At 38.5% G+C, this 23486-nt stretch overlaps 1 protein-coding gene across 5 annotated transcripts in view; it reads left to right on the top strand.

Annotated features, from left to right (window-relative positions):
- The window catches only part of LOC146367918 (netrin-G1-like), a 65254-nt gene that overhangs the window by 17704 nt on the left and 24064 nt on the right, over positions 1 to 23486 (top strand). For all 5 annotated transcript variants that reach the window (XM_084912393.1, XM_084912395.1, XM_084912396.1 and 2 more), the window contains exon 3: positions 11934 to 12577. In XM_084912393.1, the coding sequence (XP_084768519.1) occupies positions 11934 to 12577 (644 nt within the window). The remainder of the gene's footprint in view (positions 1 to 11933; positions 12578 to 23486) is intronic.

Here is a 23486-nt window from a genome sequence, read left to right as displayed (position 1 = left end):
TTTATGTTTTTGTATTATTTTTAAAGAATCATGCACTGAGTAAAAGGGGTCAGACTTGAAAGACAGAAATGGTCAGGAGATGACAGGCAACTGTTGCAACCCACCTCCCCTTAGGAAACCCAGCCATCATGTTGTCAGGCCATATTGATCGCTGAGAACGAGTGAAAGAGACTGTGCTGTAAAGAGAGGGAGGAAGTGAGAGAGGAGAGGTAGAGATGTAAAGTACAGAGGGGAAGAGTGTTCGTTTCCAAAAGTGGCTGGTGCGATTTTATCATGCTCAGTGAAATGGTGACATTTCAGTAATGCTTTATTCCTTACTTTGGCATTTCAAATTAATAAAAGCCTCTAATAACTATGCAGACTGAAAAGATGGAGGTTGAGTTGACACACTATGAGCTAACACACTGATGAACAATGCAGCAATTTCACTCTCACACTCCCCTCATTCTTGCTTTCACTCTTTCAATTTCATCCCAGTTTCTACCAATTTCTTAGAGATGGCCCCTGCATCCCATTGTGAACAGCTAAGGACTGCGTAGGTGTCTTTTGATTTTCTTCTCAATTAGAGTGCACCTAGAGCCAGTGATCGATTTCTATCTGATTCCAAGCTGCTTATATGAAACAAATGAGTCAAATCAATAAAATATTGATTTCACGGCAGCTTATCAATGTATACTTAGCCTGTCAGCATTCTGAGGCAAGAATTGGATTACACTTTAATTCTAATTTAGTTTCAAAATACTTGCAAACTGTAGGGCCAAATAGGACTGAAAGTGAGTGCACTGATGCAAACAGTTACCATTTTGTGGGTTTTATGTGGCAAATGTTAAACAGGACACAAGCCTCTTTACTCAGCAGAAGCAAGTTTACCTGGACTACAGAGTGAAAAATATTAAAATTCCAGTGGAATAATTTGTTTATGAGGTCAAATTATTTGGTATTAATAAGTTTGACTTTGGTGAACATGAACTTCCAGGGCTGAAAACATTTGAACATGACATTTAATGGCAAGAGGTAGATAAGAAGGCGTTACAGATTATACTCTTTAGCTGGTATTAGTTCAGAATTATGCCTGAAACAATGGTTTATATGATCTCTTTAGGACTGTTTGGAGTCATTTACTTGCACTTTTGGATTAACTGATTAGATTTAGATCTAATATCAAGGTCATTGTGACCTTTAGTTTGTGGACCACCATTCTGAACCCTGATATGATTGCTCATGTCTGGACAGGTAAATATTGATTTCACTGACACAGGCATGCAAGTAAGACTTTGTAATATGTAAAAACAAAATGGCATTTAGCCAAAATGAAAAAAATAATAATAATAATTCATGCAAATTGCTAGAAGGTGTAAATAAATCACTTCCAATCTCCAAATGTAAACACAACCTACTGTTTTGCATTGCTATGGAAACTTGAGCTGGGCTTCTATTATAAGCAAGTTCCATACTTAATATTTGTGTATAAGACATAAACACAAGATGTGGAAGATATCTGTGACTAAACTGGCAAACAAAGAGTATATGTGCTAAAAAGTATAATGTCAATATATGCAGTCACATAAGACAAAGGCTCAAAATGTAATTCTGTGGCTTTTCATGTCCTGCTGGGTCCTTACTATAGGTACAGAAAACAACTCTTCCAAAAATACTGTCAAAGTATTTGGACAATGATTTTTTTGTAATTCTGCCTCTGTACAACACCACGGTGCATTTTAAATTGAATAGTCAAAACGAGGTTGGACTAATCTAGTGACTTTTAGCTTTAATTCAACTGATTTAAAAATGCAGGTAATTTTGTAAATAGTTCTCCATTTTTAGACGCTTAAAAATAACTGGACTTTCGAGCAGGTTTATGGCAAGTGAGGGATGTTTTCTTCTTTCTTTCTTTCTTTCTTTCGTGACAAATTAAGCAGATAAAAAAATCTGGAGCTGATTCTTTCTCATGAACTTACATTTGGTAGCTGCCTATTGGAAATCTCAATATGAGGACCAAAGAGCTGCTGGTGCATTTGAAAGAGGTCCATTATTAAAATGAAGAAAAAAATAAATCTATCAGAAAGATGCCAAAAACTTGCTAATAGTGGTTAGAGTAGCAATCTGGTTCATCCTTAAAGAAAGTGAATCTACAGGCCTGCTCAACAACACCAACAAGCCTGAAAGATCACAGAAGACATCTCGAGTGGATGATCACAGAGTTTTTCCCTTGATTAAGAGAAACCACATCTCAGTGTCTAGAAATTTCATTTTGTACAAATCCACTCTTCCAAGTTTGTGTGATTTTTCTGACTGAGCCGCCGCAGCCGCAGATTTCTGCACCAGCTTTTCAGCATCCTTATACTTATCACCACAATATGTTTATGTGACAAAAGAAAAAATATTTCCTTGCTTGTTACTAAAGCTGATTCTGAAGTATGATTTCACTAACTCAGAGGGTATAGCATCTATGGCAGTTTGTCTTGAAACAACAATTGTAAACAATATCTCAACTTTTATCTCAAAATGATTGATAGTATTTTAATGTGCCCCTAATACTCCTTTGTACTTGTACAAGAATGATGGCAAAAGTATGGATAAGGAAAGGAACAGCTCATAGTCTGAAGAATATTATCTATCAAACATAGTGGAGACAGTGTTAGATCATGGATCTGTATGGCTGCCAGTGAAACTACTACTATTTATTTATTATGTGAGTGCTAATATAAATAGAAGAATGATTTTTGAAGAGTACAGGGCTATACAGTCTGTTCAGATTCAGCCAGATGGTGTAGAACTGATCACTGATTACTTCACAGTGCAAGTGGATAATGACCCAGAATAAACTGCCAAAGAAAAATAAGTTTTTCAAGGCAAAGAAATTGGATGGTTTGATCTTAACCCAGCAGAGTCTGTTTTTAGTGCTGAACACAAAACTGAAGATAGGCACTCATAAACAAGCGGAAACTGAAGATGGTTGCAGTAAAAGCCCGGAGAAGCATCTCAAGGGAAGAAACCCAATATTTGGTGATGTCCATGATGTCCGCTATTTAAAATTATGTTAGTCTGTCCAGCCTGTCCAATTTACTTTTGCACGCTTGCTTACTTTATACAGAATCAAAACCTTTTAAATTTGAGTGGTGTTTTTTTACACAGAAATATCTGATTGCATTAAGTGTTCTGTCTGACAGGTCTTGACAAGAGAAATATAAATTGTGCCATATAAGTAGGCAAAGAGATAGAAATCTACCAAAGAGAAATCTTCTGTTAATCACTGAAACATCCACTCTTTATAGCATTGCTAAAGCTTTTTATTGAATTCTGACACAAGAGAGGATATATCCTACACAAAGCAGATACCTACAACCAAGCACACACAGCAATACACAGATACACATGGGTGTATAAACATACACATCCACATATCCACATATACAAGCAAAATCAGCCACACAAATACACAAGTACAAAAGACTTTAATTCACTTCTCCATACATGAATGCACAATTTCATACACAGAATCAAGTGCTCACCTCCACCATCCCCCATGATAATAAGGCAGTGTTAAATATACCCCACTGGAACTCTGCCACATGGGATAGATAATGAGGCCAGGTGTTAATTAATGTGGAGTGCGTTTCTCCTAGTCTGTTGACACCCTGTGAATCCCAATCAAGACTGGGGCACTGGATCGTGGTGCGCTTGATTTGCCAAGCAGTGTACTTTAAAAGGCCAGACTGGCTGTGCTGCAACCCTCAAAGGGACTCCTTTGGCAAGAGCTGTGTTCCAAAGGGCGGAGTGTTTGGCATGTGGCAAATTGAAACACGAGCGCCGGGAGAAGTTTGTGTTTTCGTTTTGATCAAACGTCTGCACCAATAGCAAATTACAACACCCGCCGATATGTTGTTTGCATAACTATCTCATGCATAAGATTTTATCTGCAGTATGCGGTGTCATGCATGACACTCAGAGGAACATACTGGTGTATTTGCACAGTTTTCTCAAATAACCATTGAGTATATGTCTTATTTATTACCTTTGACGGGCATAAAAACTCTTGCTATTACATTTGTCATGGGGCTAAATTTTTTTGTCATGAGTTTAAGGACTGGCTAATCTTAATTTCCTGTTTTATTTTGAAAATATTTTATATCTTGTGTCTTTGGTGTCTTTTGTTCTTATCTTTGTTTTCCTGCCTTTTGTAATGTCTGCCCTAATTGTTTTCACTTGTGTGACATTGTCAGTCTCCCCTGAGAATGCATATATAGCCTAAGATCTATATATAAGACCTTTATATAGCCTCTTTCTCAGATTTTTTGCTTTCCATGTTCGGTTTTGTATATCAGTCTGTTTTTCCAACCTTGTGTCCTTGAGGGTTTTTTTCCCCTACGTTATTTTTTTTTTCCTTCGTTAGATTTAATATTTTTCTGCCATCTTTATGTAGCATCTTGAGTTCCTACCTTTTTGTTACTGGTAAAAATGGTAAATGGACTGGTTCTTATATAGCGCTGTGCTACTCTACCCGAGCACTCAAAGTGCTTTATACAACTTGCTTCATTCACCCATTTACACCCCTTCATACAGGCATTCTTTCTTTGCTTTCTATGCAGTCAAGGTTTAAAGTGAGATTCAGAAGGTGGGGGAACCCTAATATCTGTGCAGTGGCTCAGCACAGGGGAAAAATAAATAAATAAATAAATAAATAAATCACAGTAATTTCTGTTGTGAGCTTCAGTAGATTTTCTTAGTCTGCAGGATATAATCAGCTGATGTGCTGCTGATTGTGGATTTACACATCTGAATCAAGCAAGATGTACACAGTTTGAGAAGTTATCATGCCTGATGTCCATCCCTTTCACTGACACTATACTGTTTATACTCACAGTATAAAGTTGGAATTCAGTCAATTAATTTGAATCAATCAGCTTAATGCAAAATGATCTCTGCTACACTTGATGTAAACCTAAATCTGACCACGAGCACCACAGCCACTTTGAATTCTACTGCAAGCTAACCTGCTTATCCTGCACAAAACTATCCAGTATGTTCATGCAACATTTGAATAACACAGACATAGTATACTTAGTTTGTTTTGTAGGAGGTTTCACAATATGAAAATACATAATTTATCAAAACACATCCTATACAAAACCAATATGTGATTAAAATTATGACATCAGATATAAGCTTTAAATTTGCAGTTTATCGAGTGTTACTGAGCAGGCCTTACCTTTAAATCTAACCTTTTTTCTTCCTCTCCTGTCCTGTCTGTCTTCCTACAGCTTCCTTAAATTACCTGACAAAAATCCTCCTCCCTTCACATTTCCGTATCTTCTGTAGCACTAGCCAGATGCAATGTAAGGAGTAGAAAGTAAAAAGTTGCTAGAAAAATAAATACTCAAGTAAAGTACAGATACCTGAAAATTCTAAGTACAGTAACAAAGTATTTGTACTTCATTACTTCACACCTCTGAGGTTAAGTAATGGTTATATTAACTTTTTTTACTGTTAAAAATATTTAGTTTAAACTATCCTATTGTCTTGTGTATTAAATGTACATGTTTTATATATAATTTAACTTATGTGTCGTCAGGTCAGTAACACCCATATCCCACCAACCTCAGAAATGATGATAGCCCGCCCGCCCGCCCACGCGCACACACACACACACACACACACACACACACACACACACACACACACAGGTCAGATGTCCTTCATTCCTCTGAAGGTCAGAAGAATGAAAAGTCTGGCTCTGTTGTGAACCACTGCTGGCCCTGACTGCAGGTCATTAAAGCTCTATTGAGTTTCTGCCAAAGCTCTGACTCTACCAATATCTCACCATGGCTCATCTCAGCTGTCTTTTCTGTCCAATTTATACCAAGCCCTGAAAAGATCAACACCCAGCCTCTGTGCTCACTATACACATGTGCATTCCTGGATATCGTCCTTTTGGCCTGTCGCCTGTGCATCATTACAAATGTATCATCCTCACTTAAAGCCAGGAACAGTATGAGTTCAGTTCAAAAGAGAGTTTTCCTGAGAGTTGAGAATGTATTGTCGCGTCTGATGGGCATCTTCTGATTTTGTCGAGTGGTGCTTCAGCTCAAATTATTGCCATTTTGGTTTTCTTGGATCAACTACCTGAACACTGAATCGCAGCCGAGTTACATCTTCAAACTGTCATTTGTCAGGGTTTCTCCTCCTCTGGTGCACCCCATGAATGAGGATGGGCATCCGATCGTGTGATAAAGGGGGTTTGGGCCAGCGACAGGTCTGCAGGTGTCATGCGGCAAGTCAGGAGGTGCAAGGCCGAGCAGGATGATGGGCTGATTAATCCAGCAACACCTCAGGTCCAATGGGAGAGATTTTGCTGCCACAGAGGTGCTGAGTCAAATAAGTTACTGAAGTCTCAGCACAAACTAGCGAGGCACACGCAGGTCACAGATTAATATTACCATAGGGTTCATATTGCACTTTTACTTCAATTTGTACATATAAACAAATACTGAAGCATCTTAAAAATTGTAGTTGCAGATTTCATGAATAAGAATGGAAACCACAGAATTATACTACAACAATTTCCAAAGTACCAAGAAGTCACATTGTTGTGTATTTCAGGAAGCCCACAGGTTAGTCAGATTTACCGAGGGAAATTATCATAATCTTATCATATATATTATCATAATAATTATCAACCTCTGTTATATCTTATCTATCTATTATATCTTCCTTTTGTTTTTCTTAGTCAAGGTAAACTTAAGTGCACAAATTGCATCTTCATATCCTCTGAGCCTCTTTTTGGACCTAAAATTGAACACATTTATCACAGGGTAGTGCGTAAATTTAAATGAGACATCACCATGAAAAAAGTGAAACCTAATTCATTTAATACACATTTACTATGCAAAGTGATGTCTCCAAGCAATAGACAGACAAAGTAAACCAGCCAAAACATGTTAATGTTCAAATCACAAGTCTGAAATAATAAACACGCCTTAAAGAAGATGACTGGAGTGCAAAACTATGCTGAGTTCAATATGTAATCTGTGCTTCAGGTCCAGAAATCTGTCAGCTAAACTGATTGGTTGGATTGCCTCTATCCGTTCTTCAGCAGTGGCTGTCACTGGCCACAGAATTTATCTTCCGAGCCACATCCTCTGTCAAACGGCACCTCAACAGGAGGTTGCACTTTGTCTATCTCACAGGCCATATGTCACTCATTTAAGCATTTGCCTCACATTATGTGTGTGTGTGTGTGTGTGTGTGTGTGTGTGTGTGTGTGTGTGTGTGTGTGTAAAATGTGGGTCTCCCTCATAAATGGCTGTACAGTATAGGCTCCAGAGATTAGGACATCATTTGCTGTTCAGGCCTCCTTTCACTCTTTCACTAAGGCAGTGCCCCCAGACGGATCATATAGCATCAATAGAAACTGTGCTCCGTTACACAGCAGCCATGAGGGTAACAGAGATGTCAGCAATGCCAATGAATGATGACCCATTAGACGCTTTTGCAGTGTTGTATGTTCTGTAATGTCAGTGGGTGTGAGATACATAGGAAGGTCATCAATCTGAACCTATATGTACTATGCAAGATAAAAATTTAATGAGAAATTATAGTGATAGTATGGATTTGTACATCTGCATGAAGAAGAAAATTTTCACATGACTCTATGCAGTTCTGTAAAAAAAAAAAACACAAAGTACACTACCAGATGAGACAATGGTTTATAGAAACACTCTTAGCAGTGATACGTTGAAGTAATTATTTTCTGTATGAGTTTTTCGGTATCTTACATCATTGTGGAGTTATTTTACAACATGTCTTTAGTTCAGTGTGATTTGTGGACTTTGTTGAAGGACAGCTTTTTTTATTCTCTACCACCACATTTCAATCAAGTTGAGGTCTGGACTTTGACTTTGTCATTGCAACATTTTGATTCTTTTCTTTTTCTTTCTTCAACCATCAGCTGAATGCTCTAGACAAGCAAACTATCAAAACCTCTGTCTGCAGAGAGTTTCTTGGACTTCATGCAGTTAAAATCAGTCCAGACTCGCAGTCTTCATTATGGTCAATTACATCTGCAAAAATTTAAAAGGATCTTTTCACTTCGTCATTATGAGCTATTGATATATTTTTTTACTGTTTTTTCCATCTACAAAACTGTCAGGTTTTCAGAAAGTACTGCAGAGTGGTTGATAGGTCTGAGTATTTTCAAAAGCCACAGAAAATTAAGCTAGCTAATTTAGGGATAAAATGGATAACTAAACAGTTACAAGCTGTCACTGTCTTTTTGTAACAATCAGTCAGTTACAATCATCTGACTGTGAAACCACTGGCATCACTGTGTGTCTGCAATCATCCTGTGTGCAGAGACCTCTTTTATAGAAGTGCTCCCACTTATTGATAATTTATTAGCTGCACTGTTTAGGAGAACCTGACTGCTATTTTTAAAATACTTATTTATCCAGGTAAAAAAAATCTCATTCAGATACAAATCTCATTTTCAAGAGAGACCTGGCAACTTAATTTCCTGAAAGTAAGAATGTTTTTCACAAGTCTGCATAGAGTCCTTGGAAAACTTTGTTTTTCACGTGACCATAAGGACCGTGCAAACATGTTGGCTACTATAATTCTTCTAATTTGACAATTAGTTTTGTCTAAATGCTTTCTGTCTGTTAAATGTGAAATAAATCTTCTTGTCTACTAAAATAAGTTGATATTTTAAAAAAACGTGCTGCTTTAGCAAAAATGTGTTTTTAGTATTTCAAACATGCAGTGGAATCGATTTTGTAGTTGAATCATATCATCACCATGAAACATTTTGGTTAGAAGTGGTGCCATTATTACTTCAATTATATTTTTGTGGCACCAGTTAATTTGTTTGGCCACATTTTTCATTTGATCAATATCTCATTTTAGTCCAAAAAAATCCTCTGCTGACTACTTGCCCCTATGATCACAGGTAAAGGATCAAGTTGAGAGGGTTTATTGTTTTTTAATAGCTTCCCCCCCGGCATAGCGCTGTAGCCTTGGTCTTGAATGACCACAGAAGGTATTGATCTTCATAAGGCACTGTTTTTGTTGTTAAATAACCACCACAGGAAATCCGATGGAAGGTCCTGACCTTTGTCTAAGTCTTTCATTTCACCTAAACTGGGCTATATGAAAGCAGTGAAGTATGGTGGAGTTTACTGGTAGAAAGTAAATACTGTACATGTCACTTCACGTTCAGCTGGAAAAGAGACTTTAGATTATTGTTTGTTATTAATGATGGACAGGGCTTTTGTGAAAGGTTTGTCCCCAGCCAGCTCCCAAATATGAATGGGCTGTTTGGTTAGAGTGATCACTTCCCCGAAGGCCTGAAAGTTGAGGCAGGCACTAAGAAAATGATTATGGATCAAATTTATGACTGCTTTCCACTGGTCTCCCAACACTTCTACTAGTGTGATGAAGCAAATTTCTCTCTTTTTAAAGCCTCTGTTTACTCTGTTTCTCACTGTTCTGCTGGGAAATTGTTTTTCTCATTAGCTACGGACGCCGTGGTCGGAGTTCTTCATATCGACTGTGAATAAGGCTGCCATTTCGGAAGATGCAAAAACAGCCACCCCACTGCTCCCCGAACCAAACCATGACAACAAATAAATCAAATATAGGTGAAAATTCATGGTCTTGAATGACAACAGGGAAATCACTCTCTTACAATATATTTCTCTCCCTCCCTCTCTCTCTAGGTAACATTAAGGTTTGAGCTCTGAGCAGACCTCCAAGGCTGTTCAAGCACAAGTAGGGAATATAAGGAGCCTTAGCACACATCACTGGTAAACAGTTGACTCAAGTACAATTTATTGTCCCTGTGGCAGAACTCAGGCAGCCACCAACCTGCCTATTACTGCGCAACTCTCTCCTTCAAATCTCTCTTTCTCTGTGTTTCTACAGCCCGGCCTTTCAAGCTTTTGTGTTAGCTTTGTATGTGTGTGGGTGTGCATGGGCGTGAGAGGAGAATACTTTTAGCAGCTGAAGTCTTGCTTTAAAAAAGGTTACATTCACTTTCCCTCCCACTCGCTCTTATTCTTACAATCTGTGGTGGCAGCATAACCCTTATTACCCTCCCAATTGGATCATGCAATGCTCCTTTGAGTCAGCTGAGCAGGCCTAGTGACCCACAATCTTTCAGTCTTGTCATCAAATAGTTATCACTTTTAGCTGAGGAGTAAGGAACTGATAACATATCATAGTCTCACAGGAAATAATGTGGTCTCTGCAGAGCTATATCTATAGCAGGGAAGTCATCCATACATTTTCCTGTGAAGAAGATAAAGCATCACTTTTTTTTTTTTTTTTTTCTCTCTTTGGGGAGGAGATATTTGACGCACTTACTCAAAAACAAAAAGCAGCTACTGGTCTTTTCAAATGAAATATAATAGCCTCTGCTTATCAGTATTCCTGGCAGTGATCTTCAGAGAAAGTGGCAGTCTGGGTTGAATGCACTACAATATTGGAGAGATAAGTGACTAATGTTGCAGATAGCACTTTTCTCACCTTTAGATAATTTTGCGTGTAGAGTGTTGGATGATTGCTGATTATCGAACCGCTTTACAGTTGATCTGAATCTCTTCAGCACTTAACCTCATTGTTCCTGCAGCAGAGGTGAGAGGAATGTCAATTGGAGTGTGTCTTCTGCTCTCTGGGCCTGTTTCAGCTCTCTCTGTTCCTCTCTTTGCCATCCACACACACACACACACACACACACATACAAATACATACACACACACAAACAAACACATTCAGAGCTCTCTATCCCTCTCACTCACAAACAAACACACAGACATCAAGAGCTCCTCTTTTCCTCTCACAAACATGCTCACTCAAACATCCAGACTCACTATGGTACAGAGCAGACACAGGCCTATGAAAAATGCATGTCCCTTTGCGTGTTTCATAAGAAACACTCATCAGGATTCCATTCCCATCTCACCTGAAATACAACACAGGAATATCAATTACGAAAGCAATTTGGGTGGCAGTTTAGGCAGGGAATTCGTGCAGCTAGAATATGGCATCCACAGTGTCATCTTAGTGAGAGGGTCACTGTCTCCTGGAGCAGATTATAAAATACACGTTGGCCTTGAATGTGATAGAATGTTACGGAGTACAGCAGTGGGATCATGAGCCAACAAGGCAATGTAAAAGTAAATAACTTTTCAAGTACCTCAACCTGTGGGATATTTTTGGATGAAAATATTGCTCAATGTTGCCTTATAACCGTTTTGTAAGTTGTGGCATTTCTACTGAATACTTTATGAAAAAGTAAATATTTACCTACCGTTTTGACAATTCACTTGCCAAGCTTTCTTTTCTAAAACCACAAAGGGCAGCTTTTAAACTGTCAAGTACATAGTAGAAAACAATTTCTGTGCAAAGGTAAACTGGCACGTTAAAATGTTTCAGCATTGGCTTCATTTCTAATGTTTTACTGCTGCTTTGATCAGTTCTGATCAAATCCATGTGCTGTAGTATTGCCTGCCTGGCTGTTTAGCTGAGGGAGTTGCTCCCTGATAGATTGTACAGGTGTTAAAAGGGAAGCAGTGTATAAAGAAGTGCAGTTTCAACATACCTTGCACACTCTGAACGCTTGTCAGTGAATTGTGAAATCTTAATTCACTCTCACGAATAAGTCGTGCAGTTTTAACTTTCTTTTGGTAAATTTGATGTTGCATTTCATTTCGTGTTTTTATGCTACAGTTGTCTTGTGCTTTTCACTAAAATTGTTACAGATACTCAAGTTTTCTTGTACATGTTAAAGAGCTCATGTCATCGCTCAATGGGCATTTTTAAAGTAATACATTTTTAAGGATATACTTTTGAATACTGGATTGCATCACATACAGAATGGGGCAAAAACAAACATGTTAATAAATACTTATATATATCTTTTTTTGTTTTTTTTATAGGAGAATCCTTATATGTGCAACAATGAATGTGATGCTGCCACTGAGGAGCTGGCTCATCCTCCAGAGTTGATGTTTGACATTGAGGGTCGCAACCCGACAACTTTTTGGCAATCAACGTCATGGAAGAAATACCCAAAGCCTCTGCAGGTCAACATCACGCTGTCATGGAACAAGACAATTGAGCTGACTGATGACATCGTACTCACATTCGAGTCAGGCCGACCAGAACAGATGGTCCTGGAAAAATCACTCGACTACGGCCGGACCTGGACCCCTTACCAGTTTTACGCCACCGACTGCCTGGACGCTTTCACCATGGAGCCCAAGACAGCGAATGACCTCACCCAGCAGACCTTGCTGGACATCATTTGTACCGAGGACTACTCTAGAGGGTACGTGTGGAAGAATGACAAGACAGTACGTTTTGAGATAAAGGACCGCTTTGCATTGTTTGCTGGGCCTCGACTACACAACATGGCCTCACTATATGGCCAGTTGGATACCACCAAGAACCTGAGAGACTTCTTCACAATCACTGATCTAAGGATTAGGCTGCTGAAGCCAGCCACTGGAGCCACCATGGTAGATGAGAACAACCTATCTAGATACTTCTACGCAATCTCTGACATCAAAGTGCAGGGCAGGTAAGCTCTTTTACATATGGTAATGTTCAGTAGTAATAGTTTCCTCAGAAAGTATTCAGATTCTTATCATTTTTGCACTTCAGCAGTTTTTTTCCATGTTGAGCAGATTTTTACCTGCTTTATTAAGATGGACTTGCAAAGATGAGCATTTTGGGGGTCAACATTTTACTCCCAGTCTAAACAACTTAGCCACGATGAAGAAGTAGTAGTAGTCTTTGGACTCTTTGATTTGTGGCTGATTTCATTCCCGTGTCACATCTGAGCATTCTCCCTGTCCTTGCTATTGAGGTTCACCACCATGTTTCACTGTAAAGGTATTTGCCTCTAGGCTGTTCAACAGACATAGTATTCAACAGCAGGGTTCAGAACAGTCTGTCTCATCAGGACATAGAATCTTTTCCTTTATATTTTACTTTAAATTCTGTTTGTCAACTCAGATGTGAGCTTTCATGTGTTTCTTGGTTCATTATATTTAGCATTTCTAGTATAAAGGTTTGACTAATGAACAACGGCAGAGTTGATTGACAACCAACTCCATAAAAAGGTCTGGTCATTCCAAACCTCCCTTATTTCAGAATCACTGAGATGACAGATTTATGGAAACTGAAAATTTAGAAATGATTTTACGCTGCTGATCCACACCGTGTCACAGTTTTAACAGAAAGGTCTGCAGAGAGTTTCTTGGACCTTGTGTCAGTTAAAATCAGTCCTGACTGGCAGTGTCCATTATTGTCAACTACATCTGCAAAAATTTTAAATCATCTTTTCACGTCATCATTATGAGCTAGTGGGTTTTTTTATACGTAAATTTCCATCTACAAAACTGTCAGGTTTTCAGAAAGTACTGCAGAGTGGTTGATAGGTCTGAATATTTTTGAAAGCCACAGAAAATTAAGATAGCTAATTTAGGGCTTTTTAAAATGGATAAGTAAACAGTTACAAGCAAAAAAAAAAAAAAAAAGTTGTTTTCCCCCTAAATCATTCTGTTTGACCAAAAACTATGAGCTTATCATATACATACATACATACATGCATACACACACACACACACACACACAAAAGAAGCACTTCTTCCTTAATAGGTTGTTGTAGTTGCATATTTTTGTTTATGTTCGGTGCTACTGAATGAATGACAAATGATTTTGACTTGTAGGTCTAACAATACTACTGGCTTGTATTGTTGTTAATGTTCACTGTTTGTTACAATCAGTCAGTTACAATCACCTGACTGTGAAACCACTGGCATCATTGAGTGGCTGCAATCATCCTGTGTGCAGAAACCACTTGAAAAAAAATTGCCTGGAGACAGTACTTTACATTTTGTCCCCCACTGTCCAGATATGAAGTGAGATGAATGATTGAAAGCCTGGATTGTTGCCCTAATTTTACATGGGATTTTGCCTTTTTCAAGTGCTTTTAAACATTAAATTAGGAACAAATTAATGGATTGCATTCATATCGCGCATTTTGAGACCCTCAAAGCGCTTTACAATTCCACTTTATAATTCCCCTCTGGCCATCACCAGTAGGCGGTAGGTGAAGTGTCTTGCCCAAGGACACAACGACCGAGAGTGTCCGAGCCGGGGCTCGAACCGGCAACCTTCTGATTACAAGGCGAACTGCCAACTCTTGAGCCACGATCGCCCTAAATAGCAATAATAATAATTATTTGATGTAAAAAGTTTATAAGAATCATTTTATGTATTTTTCCATAGCATTACATTTTCAAATAACGGACAAATATTTGTGAAATCATGATACATTTGTGAATGTATTTTAACAATCTAAATATGCATATGTACAGACAAATACATTTAAAAAAAAACAAGAAAATTATGTTTTATTACATTACAGTGATTTTACGTTAATTTATGTAGCAAGTAAAAGCCACCGAGTAACTGCTAAGGGCCTCTATACTACTCATGCAAACTTTCAGGACCAAAGCTCTTACAGGAACGAGCCCAGAATAAACGGGACAAGAGGGTCGATATCAGTCAGATACGTTAAAATTTATTATTTTAAAAGAAAACACAAGGGTTTGCAAAAGGCCTAAAACATCAAAATGGGAAAGGTCACTAACGACCACAATATAGTTTTATTGGTGCAACCTGCCAGCAATGCAACTATCACCTGAGGGCTTGCTCTACCCCGGTGGTCCCAGATGCTCGTTGCTTTAAAAGAAACAAATCCACCCCAAATAAATACGAGCCCAACAGAACACTTATCGCATGCACTAAGTGTTTTAGTTCAGGCAATAATTGGTGCCACTAAAATCACTCTTAATAAAACTTATTCACTGCAAATCCACACAGAGCACCTCTAAAAGACCTAATTCCCCTAAGGTAAGAGCCCAGCTCCGGGATTGCACATTGCCCAACTAATATTGCACCAGCCCAGTAGAAATAAAAACAAACCCAGCATTAAAAAAAAAATCAGTTTTAAAAGGTGAACCCTACCCTAAAACCAACTTGGGAGAAAAACGCAACGAAAAAGAGAAGGAGGAAAAAACAGTGACAAATTCACATGTGCAGCCTGTCCTGCAGAAGGCAATACAATATAAATTAGATTGTAGTGCATAAATATACTTTTTTTTTTTTAATGTCAAATGTATTAAGTTAACATACCTCCAGCAGACAATTGTGTTTGCTGCACACCTGGCTTGTCTTATAAAATCACTACTAGAAACATAAAATACAATAAACATCAAATACATTTCAACGAATTTAAAAAAAGCACTGAAAGAAAATCAGCCTGTACCTCGAAACTCTGCTGTAGAGGTTTAAAACAACCGTTTGTGTAGAAGACAATTAAAACTTCTCAGGCTCTTCACCTACTCACACAACCATTGTTCACAGCCGCTCCTCAGTACAAATGAAAATAAGAGCACCTGCTGCTACTTCCTCTTTTATACCTTCCTTTGGGTCCCCTGGGTCCTAAAGCCTTCCCCATTACATTTACATTTGAAATGTGAAATCAAAGTCTATTGATGTAAATTTAATGATATTCTAGAAGAACAGTACAAAACTGTAAAATACACAGTAAAATACTTTTATATTAGGATTTGTTTTTTACAGTGTAATTCAGAAAGATAGGACGAGTACCACTCTTATAGTAACCTTTTAAATTTTCACAAGTGTTTAGTTTGCAAAGGCTAAGTTCAATGCAGCCTTTTTATTTAATTTGACCAGAATTTTGGGAGAAGGAGCAGACTGAGCTGATACTAAATTTCTTAATTATTTATCAGAAAAATAACTTGACGGATGAATGGCTGGAGGATTAAGAAACAATCAGTCAAGCTGTAGATCAAGAGTTACCTTACTTACTTCAGTTAAGTGTTTGCTTTGAAACTCTTCTGGCCGTGCAGTCAATAGCCAGTCAAGACCATTACTGTCAGAAAAATAAATGCATGAATTTGCTGTAACTTAGATGATGTCATGAGAGGGAGGAGCTGGGGAAGAGTTAGGTTACAAAGCACCTTGCAGAGCAATTGTAGAACACAATGTAACCATAAATGTGGTGAGATCCATAAAAGGCTATCAGCTAATAGCCTTTTATCAGCTGTTCTCTGATGGCAATGAGAGCTACTGATATTTTTATCAGTAGAATTGTTTTCTGATTATGAACATCCATTATTTTTGGGTAATTGTCCAAAAGATCTGTTTAATTAATTTTGCCATTCTGTCCACTGGCACCTAAAAAAAAAAGGCATTTGGTGCTGAGCTCTTTTTCAAGCCTATAACCATATTTGACATATTTTAATTTCAATACTCTTCAACAAGAGTCAATCCCTCTTTTTCCTATATTTTATATTTAAACAACCATGCTTTGTTTAGTAAAATCAAGGGAACTTATGGTGCGCGTTTAATTTACATACCGTGTGATATTACAGAGAATAATAGTGGTTTTTTTTTTCAGTGAGTCATCAGAATGCCTCTGTGAGGAAAGGAAATGGAAACACTGTCATTTCATGATGCATGGAAATCACCCACATGATGATCATAAAGCCTCCACAGCTGCTCTCCAAATGGGACCTGTGCTGCTTTCTGCAGTGAGTTTATAGGAGGGTAACTAGGTTGGTAATGACCCATCAGATGGGCCCTAGGTGAATTAAAACAGTTAGTCCCTAATTAGAATTCAGTCAACTTCAATGGCAGATTAGAACCATTAGCACATTGGCTAATTGGTAGGAGACTAATCTTGTAATTAAGAGCATTTGCAGCTGATTAAATGGTAATCATCAGGGACACATCAGTGAAACGTGAATACATTTACAATTACCAGGCTGTTGTTCCAAATTTAGCCTTGCCCTCTTTAATAACGAGTAGATTTATGTTGTGTCAATGAGGTTTCCTATTTGAGCGAGCAACACTTTTTGTTTCAGAAGTAACAGTTTCACAGGTCTCTAATATTCTTATTATTACACTGCTCAAAAGATTAAAGGAACATTTTGAATACACATCTGATCTCACTTGGAAGAAAAACATGCTGGATATCTATACTAATATGGACTGTGTAATGTGTTAGAAAAGAAAGGATGCTACATCGTTTGATGGAATTGAAAACTATCAAACTACAGATGATTGAATTAACAAACACCAAAACCTCACAGTAAAAAAAATGGTGCTGCAGTCTTGTTCTTTTTCGGAAATTTCATTTTAGTTGCTCAAAATGTTACTCAGTAGTTTGTAAGACCTCCACATGCTTGTATGTAAGCCTGACAATGTTGGGAAATGCTCCTAATGAGACGATGAATGCATCCTGTCAGGATCTCCTCCCAGATCTGGATCAGGGCATCAACTGATCTTCTTGACAGTCTGAGGTGCAACTTGCCTGTGTCAGTGGTATCAAATCCTTCATTCTCCAGGAACTGCCTGCATACTCTGACTACAATTACCACTCCCGGTCATGGTTATGAGCCAGAAGGAACCCAGGACCCACTGCACCAACACTGACTCTGACAGTAGGTCGAAGGATTTCATCTCAGTACCTAATTGCAGTTCGGGCGCTGTTGCCGAGTCTGTAGAGGTCTGTGCATCCCTTCATGGACATGCCGGTTGAGGTGGTGAGCACAAGGCCCACTAGCCCACCAACCGCCTCAAGGCACCCTCATGAAGTCTGTTTCTGATTGTTTGGTCAGATACATTCACACCAGTGGCCTGCTGGAGGCCATATTATGATGCTCTTGCAGCATCATAAGCAGATACCAAGCCCAGGAGCAGACACCAATCCTACTGATGAGTTCAGGACCCTCTGTGGCCCTGTGGAGCTCTCCAAGAATAGTTGCCTGTCTCCTGGAATCTCCTCCATGCTCTTGAGACTGTGCTGGGAGACGCAGCAAAACTTCTGCCAACAGCATCATGATCATGTGCCATCATGAATTTGGAATACCTGTGCAACCTCTGTAAGGTCAGGTGTCACCTCATGCTACCTGTAGTGACACTGAGCCAATACAAATGCAAAACTAAGGAAAAATAAAAATATGAGGCAGGCATAAGACAGATATACAATACATTCACCATGATCTTTATGGAGTACATGATACTAGTACCAGTGAGACACCTTTTTAGCTTCAAAACATCTTTAACTTTGACTTTCATTAAACAAGCTGCTGGAAATATTCCTCAGAGACTTTGGTCCTGAATTGTGGACACAAGGCAAGATAGATCCATGCTTTTATGTTTTTTACTCCACCTTCTGACTGTACCAACTGAAAATAAATATGAAGCTCTTCAGGCAACATTTTTCCATTCTTTGTGCAAATTGTAGACTCAGATTACTGTTCTTATTTGGCAGGAGTGGCCTTCGCTGTGGTCTTCTACTGCTGTAACCCAATTGCTTCAAGACTGTGTTATGAGTTCAGAGATGCTCTTCCTCATACTTTGGTTGTAATGTGTGTATATTTGAGTTACTGTTTCTTGTGAACTTGAACAGTTTGGTTATTTTCCTCTGACCTCAGGCATCAAAAAAGTATTTTCATCCAGAGAACTGTCTCTCACTGGATAATGGACCATTCTCTGTTAACCCTTGATATGGTTGTGTGGGAAAAACCAAGTAGACCATCACTTTCTGAAATATTTGCACCAGCCCATTTGGAACAATACCCATGCCACATTCAAAGTCACTCCTATCACAGTTTTTTCTATTCTGATACCAAGTGTGAACTTCAGCAGGTCATCTTGATGTGTCTACGTCCTAGATGACGAACAGGCGTACCTAACAAAGTGGCCAATGAATGTACATATTTTGCAGTAAACATAGTCTTTCAATATTCATTCTTTTTTGTGTAAACATGAATTGATGAGTTTTAAATTGCAGAGATTGCTCCACAGCACAGAATAGCATCTCCCACAGATATCTTATTCTGCCATTCATTAGAAAGAGTAGCAAAAGGTTGAATGTGAGGAAAATAAGCTATTTTTCCCAATTTTCCACCTTGCCCCTGGGCATCAAATTCAATTTTTGACCAAAAGTTTGCACTGAGAAAGAAAAGAAAATAAACATACGATTTTTGTCCAGAGGTGGATCAGTAACTCACATGAAAGAGGGTGATGGAGGCAGGTGGGGAGAGACTGATTAGAGTTCCCACCAGCCTCAGCAGCCTTCTGGCTACAACCAAATGTGAAAGCCTTATCACAGAATGGCCATCCTGTCCAAGAATTCCCAGAATACTCCACAAACACTGATAAACTTTAACTGACGTATACACACAGTCTCTTTCTACCACGCACACACACCCACCAGAATATTTAGTCTCAAGTTACATCCTGAAGTGTTTGTAAATGTGATGTTATTGCTCTGAACATAAATACAAATTATTTTTTCACGGTGATCTATAAGTTAGGATTTGGATGTACATATTTTGCAGTGACACACTGTCTTTCAACATCCTTTTTATTATAAACACAAATTGTTGGTGTGGATTTATCCAAAAAAATTTAATTTTCAAAACTCACAAACATAACATAGTAATGATAATTTTCCTTTTTTTTTTTTTTATTGCATGTCATGATAATTTGGGGCTTTTTACAATTTTTTTGATAAAATATAGACTGCATATATAACCCCTGACTCACTTTAAATGCTGCACGCCCCAGTGTCCTGAAGGTGTACAGGTCCTGCAGAGATGGGAGTCTGCAGCCAATCACCTTCTCAGCAGAGCAAACGTAAGCTTGTTGTATCCGTTCCAAAACCAGTTTTGATATGTGTTTGGAATCATTGTCCTGTTGGAACACCCAACTGTGTCCAAGTTTCAGCCATTTGCCTGTTGGTTTGAGGGGAAGTTGAAGATGTTGAGAAGTTGCCACGTCATAACTTGTCGTACTAAAGGCAGCTCAGTCCGCTTCCTACTGAATGTCTTTAAATCTGACAGCTTCATGCCCAAGAGGAAGGATTTCAGAGCAATGAAAAGCGTTTGGTTTCTCTATGTGGACAGCTTCAAATTTCAGGCAAGCTCGATGCTGTCGATTTAGGAGATGGGCTCCTTTTTTTGATCAGCAGCCTTTCCGTCCATGGCAATGTAAAACTCATTTTACTGTGTACAGTGATCCAGCAGTTTTCAGTTCACGGCAGTCTTGAACCTTGGTGGATCCTGGGTTGTTCCTAAACATCCTAATCAGTTTCTTCTAATCTAACAGTCACAGTTTGTTACACATCCAATTACCTTGCATTAGTTGTTAGAGCTGATGGTTGTGGAATCAGCATCGGTTTAGAAATGTCTTCCCAACTTGTCCTCCCAGTGCACTAGACAAGTGTCTCAACAACTCAGCACGCAACTAGAATGCCCCCCACCCTGCATTTAACAAACCATGTAAATTAATAATTATCCTTCTAAGATATCAATAAGTTACTTTCCCACTGTTTTCAGTATCGGTCAGTTCAATTATTGCTGTTAAGCAAATCCTTTTTATGCTGTCAAAGAGATCATTTGTAGTTAATCATGATTACTAACAAGAAGTTTATAGACATTCAAATATCACGTTTTGCCTAAACTGTTATACATCACATCTCTATCACTAAAATCTTATGATTTTTCACTGAATGTGCATTCATCCATACAGCTGTAGTAGCTATCACAAATAAACAGACAATGTGCTTTAGAAAAGAAAACAGCAGCTTTTCCTATTTGGTTCATTTATAAAAGGCATGCAGATGGCATACCTTAGCAGATTCACATTACAAAAGTGAGGAACCTTGAGTTTACCTCTTAGGGCAGCCAAGAAAAGGAGTAGATTTCTCCTTTAATAATCTATGAGTTGTTTGTAAAATGCCTCAACAGTGCTTTGATTCAAAATGTACCAATACTGTCACAAATCATCCCCTGTAATGATTTATTGTGACAGAAAGGAGATGGGTAAAAGGGAAAAGGATTGAAATGGAGTTCTCCTTTTCACCTTTTCTGAATAGAGAGTCAGAGAGTGCGGCACTGCTAGCTGTGCTATTGATTTCTAATGTTATTCCACATCAACAGAAAACAAAACCTTGAACCATGCAAGCGGGCCCACCTTTCTCGTCTCCCTCTCCATCTTTCCTCACTTATTGATCAGATGTCTGCTTGTTAATTAAGACATGACCGCTACCGGCAGGTTGCGCGGTCACCGCTGCACATCTGCAGGGCTGCAGTGGGGCCTGGGAATGAGAGGCATCTAATCTATAAGTGCTAATGTGCTATTTCTCGTATTCTCCATGTCACGCTCTAGCTTTTTTCACCTTTTCTCCTTTATTTCTTTCTTTGAGCGTCACTGTTTCGTTCTCTTTCATTTCCCATTTTACACAGAACGGTCTCAAAGTAACATTAAAATTAGCAACTGTCAACAACATGGCTACGGTTGCCTCATGATGGATACTGTGTAAGATCACTTCAGGATCACAGATTGCCAAACACGAGGTTCTTTTTAGGTGAGACAGAACATTGAGAAAATCTGTGGTTTTTGCTCTGTTGTATGAACAAAATCACCTTAGTAGTTAAAGCGCCTTTAGATGCGTTTAGATGAACACTGTCCTGTGTATGAAAGGATTTAAACACCCCCTGTTATCTTGCAAGTGCAATTTTGTAAATAAAATATTGATTTGTCTTTCCGCCAGCTATTCATTTATTGGTTTGTGTCAATTTTTGTTAGTCTTTTTAAAGTTCCTGTCACAGTCCAATGTTGGGAAGGCAGTGAGGACATCCCAAATGCACACCAAAGCAAGTCAGGAAAAGGTGATTATGGGTTAATTGGGGAAAAAAAGGATCAAGCAAACAACACAGGAGGGTGTGAACAGAATAAAGACTGTAAGTAAGGCAAGAAATCTCCGAAGGCAATAAAGTAAACAGGACAAAACAAGGCTGGAATGCTTGATTGAACATCCAAAGACAACCTGGGAGGAGTACATTCGGAGAGACAGAGAATCTTGAATATATTGTGCACTATGCCAGAGTGATGAATGGAAATAGGCAGGCTAATGGGAAAACTGGGAGCAAGGTGATGTGGGTGTGGCAGACATGAGACTAGGTGGAAGGGGTGAGGAAAAGCAGCACTCTCACATATCTAGTATTAAAACTTGATATCTTAGCCATGAAAGACTATAGCACTTTCTAAGTTGACTGTTGGTTGGGAATTGTACAATCATTATACTTGTGTTTAGTGTAGTTAGTGTAGCTGTGTTTAGTGTTAGCAAAGATGCAGATTTTCTTCTCTTGTGTGAGTATTTGTCTGAAATGTTCATTTAATCAAAGTAAAAGGTCTGAGGTCCATTTTACAGCCTTCTTACTGACAGAGACATTTCATGACACAACAAAGAAAAAAGCAATAAAAGAAGACGTTGTGCTTTTTCTTTGATTGATGTCAGTCGTGAATCTTTAGAATGACCATAGACTGGCTGAATATAGATCAACCAAGAGATATTGCTGAAATGCCACAATCATTTTCCAAGACATCGCAGTTGCTTGGTCATATGTTTTGTTAATGGTTGAATGTGATTGCTTTCAGAATGCACCTGTATTTTCATTTTATTTTCAATGCTGTGGTTTGACTGGTAGGTCTCACTGGGATGTATTTCCATTATGAATAGGTTTGATTAATTTGTAACAACTGACCACTATGACATGTTGATAAAAATGAATATTTTACTTTGCCATCTGTAGTAGAGTAATGCTGTAGCTGCATCGGTTGGTTTAGTTAGATATGCAACCAACTGGCAGCTACTGCAAAAGCATGAATAGATTACAGTTGTTGTGGGTGAATACAAGATTGCAGATGGCATGCCTTGGCTAGGATTATGGGCTGTACTTGCGTAACTTTTGTGTAATAAGCCAGTTTTAAACTTAGAATAGACATGATATGCTAGTTTTTCTATCAACAGATCTAGTGCAGATCAGTGTAAAACACAAGCTTTGTAACACATAAGAGTTGTGTTGACATAACTGCAGGCTTTCAGAAATTAAAAAGAGATCCTTTATCCCCCACTGACGTTTTATGCTGACAAATTTTAAACCAAACCAAATTTTCAAAGACCAAAAATTATTTTATCCTGAACAGTTCCTCTGAGGTAGACATGGGAGTTATTCAAAGGCAATTTGAATAAAAAGAATAATAGGTTTAGATAAGGTATGAAACATTTTACTGTTATTTTACACTCCCAAATGTTCCCCTCAAGCCACAGAAAAACTTTACATCTCCCTCCCCTTGTGGGAATCCTGAGTGCATAAAAGTACTGTATCCCACATTTCAACTGTATCTTGCACTTAAAAGAAGACTAAATTTGTAGCTCTTCCCCAGTGCCATCACATGATGGGTACCACACCCCATTGAACCGCATAAAGAAGATCTAAACCCAGAGGATATCTATCAGTTTGTGTCTCAAAGAGCTGCACAGAGGAATTGGGGGGAAAGCAGAGTAATGACATTATGCCACGTTATCTCCTGTATAA

The sequence above is a fragment of the Perissodus microlepis genome, chromosome 18, assembly GCF_051167445.1.
Source record: "Perissodus microlepis isolate ML-2025 ecotype Zambia chromosome 18, ASM5116744v1, whole genome shotgun sequence".
NCBI lineage: Eukaryota > Metazoa > Chordata > Actinopteri > Cichliformes > Cichlidae > Perissodus > Perissodus microlepis.
This window is presented reverse-complemented; position numbering and strand designations above follow the sequence as displayed.